Genomic DNA, 10,000 nt, shown 5'->3' with positions numbered 1-10,000 from the left:
ATGATGATGATGATGATGATGGTGATGATGATGATGATGATGATGGTGATGATGATGATGATAAATATGATGATGATGATGGTGATGATAATGATGGTGATGATGATGATGATGATGATGGTGGTGGTGATGATGGTGATGATGATGGAGATGATGGTGATCATGGGAACAGTAACATGGCGCAGTGTAACAAATATACAACAAAAAGGAAAAAACAAAAACTCGCCTGTCTCCTCCGGCCAAAACAACCCTAATGAACGGCTAATGAGCGGCTAACAATGGGTAACGAACGGCAAATGAAGAGCAAATGAACGGCAAATGAAGAGCAAATGAACGACTAACAAACTTCCAACGACCTCCCAACGCCCTTTCAACGACCTCCTTTAACGACCTTCCAGCAAACCTCTAACAACCACCCAACGACCTTCCAACGACCCTCTAACAACCCTCTAATAACCTCTCAACGACCTCCCAGCAAACCTCTAACAACCTCCCAACGATCTTCCAACGACCATCCAACGACCTCCTTTAACGACCTCCCAACGACCTCCCAACCACAATGACCGTCTTCTAGGCCTGTCATTCCGAGCGCATCATCCATGTAAATGTTGTCACTCGCGACAGCTGATCCGCGAGCCAATATTGACTCGAGGGCCACAAACGCATGATCTTATGGCCGCTGAGGATTGGCCACATAACCGCTGACATCCACATAGGGAGCTGAAGGTGTGTGTGTGTGTGTGTGTGTGTGTGTGTGTGTGTGTGTGTGTGTGTTGTGTGTGTGTGTGTGTGTGTGTGTGTGTGAGGGGGTGGAGGGAGGATGGGGAAGGGAGGTATGTGTGTGTGGAGGGGGGGGGAAGGGGTAGGTTGGTGGGTGATTGATAGATGGATGGATAGATAGATAGATGGATGGATAGATAGATGGGTGGGGTCGGTGGGTAGGTGTGTGTTTGGGTGGGTGGATGGATGGATGGATGGATGGATGGATGGATGGATGGATGGATGGATGGATGGATGGATGGATGGATGGATAGAGAGAGAGATTGATAGATAGATGAATGGATGGAAAGATATATATATACATGGTAGATAAATCTAGATCGATAGATAAGTATCTACAGGGACAGACAGACAAGCAGATAGACACGTATATAAATATGCGGATGCTTACATCCACAGAGAGTTTGAAAGGCGATGAAAAAGAATCCAAAGGGAACTGACTAACTTATTTCACAACTGCTCAGTCGGCAAGGCAACTTTGGCATACGTAAAAGAGGCACTGAATCATCCTGGCACCATTAAAGTTGGCCGGTGAAAAAAGGTGATAATAAAAAAAAAAAAAAAAAAAAAAACGAGATCGTTATCATACGCAATAACAGAAGTAATCAGATCACCCATCAAAGAGAGGAGAGGATTGGACGCGGGCGAGTCGAATGCTGCTCGACCTCACGAATCGGGCGAGTTGGCTGCTGCTCGATCTTACGAATCGAGCGAGTCGACTGCTGTTCGATCTTACGAGTCGGGCGAGTCGACTGCTGTTTCGATCTTACGAGCGAGCGAGTCGACTTCTGCTTGGCGTTACGAATCGGGCGAGTCGATTGCAGCTGCTGCTCGACTTCACCAGCTGGCGAGTCGGTTGATGCTCGACCTTACGACCGGGCGAGTCGACTGCAGCTGCTGCTCGACCTTACCAGCGGGCGAAAGATCAGTCCAACCCATCAGACACTCACTGAACCGACCCGACGGGACCTGACGTATCACTCGGCTCATCGGCAGATCGCTTACCTCGTTTACCCCGTCGGCTCGCCCCTCTCCCCTCCCCTCTCTCCCCACTCCTCCCTCTCTCCCTCCCCCCCACACACTTTCCGCCTCTTATCTCCTTGATGGTATGCGAGTTCCGGTCCTGTAAAGGTCTGCTTGCCCCCTCCCCCCCTTTTTTTTCTTCTTTTTTGTCTTTGTTGTTTGTGTCTTTGTCTTTGCCACTGACTTTCTCTTTCTCTTTGTCTCTGCTTCTGTATTCTCTTCCATCCTTTCTCCTCTCTCACCCTTTCCCTTTTTTCACCCACCTTTCTCCTCTCTCACCTTTCCCTTCTTTCATCCATCTTTCTCCTCTCTCACCCTTTCCCTCTCTCACCCACCTTTCTCCTCTCTCACCTTTCCCCTCTCTCACCCTCTCTCTTTAGTCCCCCGCCTCACTTCCTCTCTCTTTCGAACGTGCTTCGATTTATGTAATCCTCGAGCTGTTTCGAAACACTCTTGACCATTCTTGCCTCTTGTCTCTTCAAGCGAAAGAGAGAGAGAGAGAGAGAGAGAGAGAGAGAGAGAGAGAGAGAGAGAGAGAGAGAGAGAGAGAGAGGTACAGACAGACAGACAGAGACAGACAAACAGACAGACAGACAGACAGATAGGGACACAGAGAGAAAAAAAAATTACAGAGAACCAACCAACAGGGATACAAACCTAATACAAATCGCATTTTAGAAGAAGAAGAAAAAAAAAGACAGACACAAAACACACAACACACACACAGACACAAACTTAAAAACAAAAACAAAACAAAAAAAAAATCCCATTACCCTCCGTTTGTTCTCCTCTGTTTACTCTGCCACACTCATTCAGCGAAGTGGAGTCACGAGAGACGCTCTGACATGAGACCCTCCTGTTCTGCAATGTCCGTCATCTCATCTCTCACACACGCGCGGGGTTCAGGCACTTTTGATGTTGTGGGACGCGATGCCATCTAAAGGAATTTGTTTGTCGAGTTTGATAATGCCCTCGTCTGGCGGGTTGGGAGGGGGATGGCGGGTTGGTGGGGGTAAGGGTGGGGGTGAGTAGGATGAGGAGGATTAGGAGGAGGTGGAGGAGGGGGGGAGGGGGGATTGAGGGGGAGGAGGAGGAGGAGGGGAGATTGAGGAGGAAGGGGAGGAGGAGGAGGAGGAGGAGGGTAGGGGGGTAAGGGTGGTGGGAGGAGGAGGATTAGGGGGAGGAGAGAGGGGGAGAGGGGGGGATTGAGGAGGGGAGAGAGGGAGAGGGGGGGATTGAGGAGGAGGTGGAGGGGGAGGGGAGTAGGAGGAGTATGAGATGAATAATGATGATGAGGAGGAGGAGAAGGAAGAAGAGGAGGAAGAGGAATAGGAGGTAGAGCAGAATAAGGATGATGATGATGATGATGGTGATGATGATGATGATGATGATGATGATGATGATGATGATGATGATGATGATGATGGTGATAATGATGATGATGATGATGATGATAATGGTGATGGTGATGATGATGAGGGTGATGCTGATAGTGATAATAATAATGATGAGTTATAGTGATAATAATGGTAATGATGATGGTGATGATGATAATGATGGTGGTGGTGGTGGTGGTGGTGTTGTGATGATGATGATGATGATGATGATGATGATGATGATGATGATGAGGGAGGAGGAGGAGGAGGAGGAGGAGGAGGAGGAGGAGGAGGAGGCAGAGGAGTAGGAAAGGAGGAGGAGGAAGAGGACGGAGGAGGAGGAGGAGGAGGAGGAGGAGAGGGAGGAGGAGGAGGAGGAAAAGGAGGAGGAGGAGGAGGAAGAAGAAGAAGAACAAGATAAGGAAGAGGTGGAAGAGGAGGAGGAACAGGAAAAGGAAGAGGAGGAGGAGGAAGAGGTGAAGGAGGAGGAGAGGGAAGAAGAGGAACGGGAGGAAGAGGAGAAAGATGAGGAGGAGGAGGCAGAGCAGAAGGATGATGAGGCTGATGAGGTGATAGTGTCCGAAACGCTAATGGTATCGGATATTCATTGTGGCGATGGAATGGCTGTAATTCGGATATTACTCGAGTAATCATAGTGTAATGGATGAAATGAAAATAGTATTGGAAATAATTGTAATAACCCGTAATTGAAATAATAGTATTGTGGTATTCACGGGTAAAACGCGGGTTTAAAAGCGTCAAGAGGCGAGTTTTACAAATTATAATAAATACGACTATATATATATATATATAAATATATATATATATATATATATATATATATATATATATATATATAATATACATAAAGGCATACAACATATGTATGGATGTAATGTATGTATGTATGTATGTATGTATTGTATGTATGTGTATGTATGTATGTATGTATGTATGTATGTATATAACGGGACAATGCCCATATGATTTTCTTTTTTTTCTTTCTATTTTTTAGAACAAAATGATGAATTCCAGGGTTTGTTTCGTCCATCCATCAGTGTCAAAATCTCATCCCCGAAATAAAAGAAGTGAGCGTCTTATGCTCAACGAGAGGGGGAAAAATGGTTATTCAAAGATGCCGCCTCTCCACCTCCCCCCTCCCTATCATATATATTATAATAAAATCACAGCTACTTACAATTTATCACGGGGATGCCTTGTATCTTAGCTAATTAATTAAACGCTCAGCATCGAGGCTAAAACGGATGGGAAACAACTTGAGCCTTTAATCCACAAAAAATACTAGGCACGTATTTCGCTGGTTCCTTATTTTCTACTCTTCGCTTGACTTACATGGCGTCCTGGTTTCGGCCATTCGACTCAGGATGGTAATGAATCCCCTGCTTGAGGGAGAGAAATGTGAGTGGTGAGGATGAAAAAGGGAGGAGGGACAGAAGGGAGAATGAGAGGAGGAATGAGAAAAGGAGAAATATAAAGAGAGTTGGGACACAGACCGACACAGAGAATCACAAAGAGAGAGGGACGATTTCCGGACAAAAGTCGAGTCGTGAATGAAGCTTCGAAACTCACCGGACCTCGACAAAAAAGGGTTACATTATTCGGGCGTTCGGCGCGGAATTCGAAACAGATTTGACAAAGAGTTTCGACTGTGACGGTACAACATTTACAGAAACACGACAAAATATAGAAAAAATACACAGAATACGTCTGACGCCAAAGCTAGAATTCCTCCTACTTCTTTCTCTTCTTTTTTCTGTAGCTTTGTCCCATTCCTATTATGAGATCGAACATATGGCAGCGCGCATCATAATCTAGTTCTGGCAGATATTATGTAACCGAATGCCCTTCCTGACGCTCTATTTACCTCTATACAACTCGTAAAAAAAATATCAAAGGGAAAACAAACCAAGGTAAAATACCGTACAGATAAAATACAACATATAGCTACAGTAAAGATGATAGAACATAATACTCTAGATACAGCATACCTACGAAATCCACAGACAAAATACAGCATCCAACCACAACAAAATATATACCACATAGTAATCTAAACACAGCGCAGTACCTACGATGCTCACTTTAAACATCCCCATTAACACAGAGACAGTACGACCACCGTCTCCTTCACTCTCGAAGGAGCAAGAGCAGCTGGGAGTCATTTAGGTGCACAAAGGATGGATGTATTGAGTTCTAGTCTGCGTCTTATAATGATGCTGCTTCTGTGCTTGATTTAAAACGGTCTCTGGGGGGGGCTAGGTTAAAGGGGCGGGGAAGCAGAGAGAGGAGAAGGGAAGGGGAGGGAGGGAGAGGAGAGGAGAGCGGGGAAGGGGAGGGAGGGAAGGGAAAGGAGAGCAGGGAAGGGGAGGGAGGAAGAGGAGAGGAGAGGAGAGCGGGGAAGGGGAGAGGGGGAAGGAGAGAGGGAAGGGGAAGGAGAGTAGGGAGAGGAGAGAGGAAGGGAGGAGGAAGGGAGAGGAGAGGGGGGAGGGAGGGAGAGGAAGGAGGATGAAGGGGAAAGGAAAAAAAAGAGAGCAAAAAAGAGAAGGAGAAAGAGATGCGACCGCAGCGGAGGGAGGGAAAGGAAGGAAGCGAAGGGGAAAGAGAGGCAGGCAAGAGGGGAGGCAGGCAAGAGGGGAGGGAGGGAAAGGAAGGAATAGAGGGGGAAGGAGGGTAAAGGGCTAGGAAATTGGGGAATTCAAGCTTTAAGTCCTCATTCAAAATCGCAAGTTCAGTCGAACCTTTGAGGAATATGTCTGCCTCGCGTCTGATCTCGGTGCAGTGACGGACTGTTTCGCTTTATTCCTTTCTATCCTCCACTCTCTTCTGTCCCCCCCTTTTTTTTTCTTCCTTTCTAGGCGCTCACTATTAAGCCTTCTTTTTTTTCTTCCTTCTTTTCGTCTTTTCTTTCTTTTCCTTTCTCTCTTTATTTCGTTTTTTTTTCCTCACTTTCATCTCTCCTCTCACTCCATCTCTCCTGTTCTTTTCTCCTCCTCCTCTCTCTTTCTCCTGCTCCTTCTCCACTCCCCTCCTCTCCCTTTTGTCCCCTTCTCTCTTCTCTCTCCCTCTCTGTCTCTTCCTCCTCCTCCTCTCTCCTCCCCTCCTCTCCCTTCTGCGCTCCTTTACTTCTTTCGTCTCCCCTCCTCCTCTTCTACTCCTCACTCTCTCTGTCCTCCTTCTTCCTCTCCTCTCTCTCCTCTCTCTCTCTTCTCTCTCTCTCTGCCTCCTCCTCTCCCACTATCTCTCCTTTTCCCTCCTCTCTCTTGTCTCTTCCTCTCTCTCTCTCCTCTTCTCTTCTCCTCCTCTCTCTCCTTTCTGCTCTCTCTCCCTCTCTCCTCTCTATCTCCCTCTCCTCTCTTCTCTCTCTCTCTCTCGCTCCTCTCCTCTCTCTCTCCTCTCTCTCTCTCCTCTCCTAGCCCCCCTCACCCACCTCTCCACTCTCCTCTCCTCAAGTCTTTCATCTCCTCTCTCCTTAGTTCTTATCCTACTCCTCTCCTCCATCTTCTCTAAATATAATTCCAAATTTATTTTCTCGCCTTCGATGTCTTCTTCCTCTTTTGGGTACATCGAAGGGTTCGTCATAAAGGTGGAGTGACAGAGGTATAAATTAGATAGAAAAAAAATAGAGATTAAGGGAAATAGATTTGTGAGTGTTTAGTTTATAAACATTGGGGGGGGGAAGCAAATGATAAAATATAATGCAATAATAATTTTGTTAAAAATAGGGGGGGAACCAAATATTTAAAAATTAACGATCATCTATTTTCCTCCTTCCTACCCCCCCACCTTCACCTCACCTCCCCCTCCCCTACCAGTCCTGTCTCCTCCTCCCTCCTCCTCGCTCTACCCACCCCTCCCCCTCTCCCACCCATACCCCTTCTCCCACTCCTCGAGTTCCTACCTCCCCCCTTCCCCCCCCCACCCGTTGAAAAATTCAGTTTCAGATCGCCTCAAGGAGTGATTCGGGTCGTGAGGACATGACCTCCCCTCTTTCCCCTCCTTCCCTCTCCCCCTTCCCTTCATCTCTCTCTCCCACCTCCCCCTCTTCCCCCTCTTATCCTCTAGCCACCTCCCTCCTTCCCCTCTCCCACCTCTCCCTCTTCCCATCTCATTCCCCCTCCTTCCTCTCCCCCCACCTTTCCCTCCCTCCCTTCCCCCTCACCCCCCCATTCCATTCCTTCCCCCCCTCACCCCCCCCATTCCTTCCCCCTCACTCCCCCCCTCCCACCCCCCTCCCCTCCCAAGATCTGGGCTTATGTCCCTTTAAAGATCGTCCTAAGATATTTATAATCATTGCTTGGGATCGCACGGGCTTTGCGCCTACACTTTCCCTGGCTTTTACGCGCCTGATTTTTTTTTTTTTTTTTTGAAAAAGCTTTTTATTACTTTTCATTTTGTTTTATTACTAGTTCTGTTGTTATTATTATTTCTGTTAGTGTTATTATTATCATTGTTATTGTTATTTTTACTATTATTGTTTGTTATCATTATCATCATCATCATTGCTATTATTATTATTATCATTATCATTACTATTATCTTCATACTTATTATTGTTATTAATATTATTATCATTCTCATTATGATACCTTCCCTCTCTCCCTCCTTCTTCCCCTCTCTCTCCCTATTTCTTTCCTTCTCACCTTCCTCCTCTCCCACTCTCCCTCTCCCAATTTTTCCCCTTTCCCTCTCTTTTTTCCCTCTCTCCCTCTCCCTCTCCTTCTTTCCCTTCTTCCATCCTTCCTACCTTCGTCCCCTTCTTCTCCCTCTCTTCCACTCCTCCTTCCTTCCCTCTCCATCTCTCCATCTCTCCCTCTCTCTCTCTTCTCTCTCTCTCTCCTCTCTCTCTCTCTCTCTCTCTCTCTCTCTCTCTCTCTCCTCTCTCCCTCTTCCTCTCTCCCTCTTCTCTCTCTCCCTCTTCCTCTCTCCCTCTTCCTCTCTCCCTCTTCCTCTCTCCCTCTCCCTCCTTCTTCCTCCATCCCTTCCCTCCTTGCTTCCTTCCTTCCTTCCTTACCTCCCTCCCTCTCCCCTCTCTTCCTCTCCCTCCTCCTTCCTCCATCTCTTCCCTTTCCTTCCTTCCTCTCCTCTCTTCTTCTCCCTTCCTCTTCCTCCTTCCTCTCCTTTCCTCTTCCTCTCTTCCTCTCTCTTCCTCTCCCTTCCTCTTCCTCTCTTCCTTTCTCCCACCTCACGAAAACCTCATAACATCTCACCGTCTCTATCACTGTGTCACACTTTCCCCGAGATCACGTGACTCGTTCTCCTGCAACTCATGTTAATGTTGCTCTTATTTTCCTGCAACTCATCATCACATTAGATTGTTGCATGCTTCCTACAGTTCTCATTATCGCCTGCATTGTTGTAATTAAACTGCATTTAATGTTGGTGGTTATTGACATTGTTATCATTGTTGTTGCGCGGAGGAAATGTAGTGATGTTGTTGTTGTTGTTTTTTGTTGTTGCTGTTCTTGTTTTTGTTGTTGTTTTTGTTATTGTTGTTGTTCTTAACCATACTGTAGTTGTTGTTGTTGTTGTTGCTGTTGTTGTTGTTCCTATTCTTAATCATACTGTTCTTGTTCTTGTTGCTGCTATTACTCTCATAATCATCATCCCCAATATCACTATAAAAAAAAACATTATCCCATAACCCTAATCAATATTAACAACATTCTTAGCAATGGCAGAATCAGCATCATCATCATTAGCGATCTTTTCATGATAATCACACCTGGAATGGTAAATATAAACACAACGCCATATTTAGCGCCATCGTTAGTAGTATCATCACAATATTTGATATATTACTCTTGTCACCGTTATTATCTTCGTTCTTATGATATTTATTGGTATATTTCCATACCGAAATTAGAGAGAGAGAGAGAGAGAGAGAGAGAGAGAGAGAGAGAGAGAGAGAGAGAGAGAGAGGGAGAGAGGGAGAAGGAGAGAGGGAGAGGGAGAGGGAGAGGAAGAGGGGAGAGGGAAAGTGAGAGAGAGAGAGAGGAGAGGAGAGAGAGAGAGAGAAAGAGAGAGAGAGAGAGAGAGGGGAGAGAGAGAGAGAGAAAAAGAAAGAGAGAGAGAGAGAAGGAGAGGTGAGTTTCTTCTCTCATCTCATACGATCTCTCTCTCTCTCTTGCTCTCTTCTCTCTCTCTCTCTCTCTCTCTCTCTCTCTCTCTCTCTCTCTCTCCCCTCTCTCTCTCCCTCTCTCTCTCTCTCTCTCCCTCTCTCTCTCTCTCTCTCTCTCTCTCTCTCTCTCTCTCTCTCTCCTTCCAACCTCTCACGCGCCCATTCGCCATAAAGTTGCTCTCATCTTCTAGTCCGGCCTCGTTGAAGAAACCTGGCCTCTCTTGACCCCCCGAGTTTGCATACACGAGAAACACGTTGCAAATCCAGCTGTGATGGATACGGGACATTGTTTATAGGGAACAATGTGCTCTGTTTGCCGCGAGGTCGAGGTTCAGAGAACAAAAATGAAATATGTATATGATATGGGATAGTTTTTTGTTTTAAATTGGTTGATTGATGTGGTGTGTGATGTGTGGTGGTGTGTGTGTGTATGGGTGTGTGTTTATATATTTATAAATATATATATATATATATATATATAAATATATAATATTATATATATATATATATATATATATATATTATGTGTGTGTGTGTGGTGTGTGTTGTGTGTGTGGTGTGTGTTGTGTGTGTGCTGTGTGATGTGTGTGTGGTGGGTGTCTGTCCCGTCTGTCTGTCTGTCTGTCTGTCTGTCTGTCTGTCTGTCTGTCTGTCTGTCCTGTCTGTCTGTCTGTCTGTCTGT

At 46.0% G+C, this 10,000-nt stretch overlaps 1 protein-coding gene across 1 annotated transcript in view; it reads left to right on the top strand.

Moving 5' to 3' along the window:
- LOC119576581 (formin-like protein 16) overlaps positions 1-10,000 on the top strand; it is an 81,247-nt gene that overhangs the window by 63,401 nt on the left and 7,846 nt on the right. The window contains exon 5 of the mRNA XM_037924249.1: positions 5,305-5,424. Coding sequence (XP_037780177.1) covers positions 5,305-5,424 — 120 coding nt within the window. The remainder of the gene's footprint in view (positions 1-5,304; positions 5,425-10,000) is intronic.

The sequence above is a fragment of the Penaeus monodon genome, chromosome 9 (assembly GCF_015228065.2).
Source record: "Penaeus monodon isolate SGIC_2016 chromosome 9, NSTDA_Pmon_1, whole genome shotgun sequence".
NCBI classification, from domain to species: domain Eukaryota; kingdom Metazoa; phylum Arthropoda; class Malacostraca; order Decapoda; family Penaeidae; genus Penaeus; species Penaeus monodon.
The sequence above is the reverse complement of the archived record's forward strand: the minus strand, read 5'-3'. Positions and strand labels throughout refer to the sequence as shown.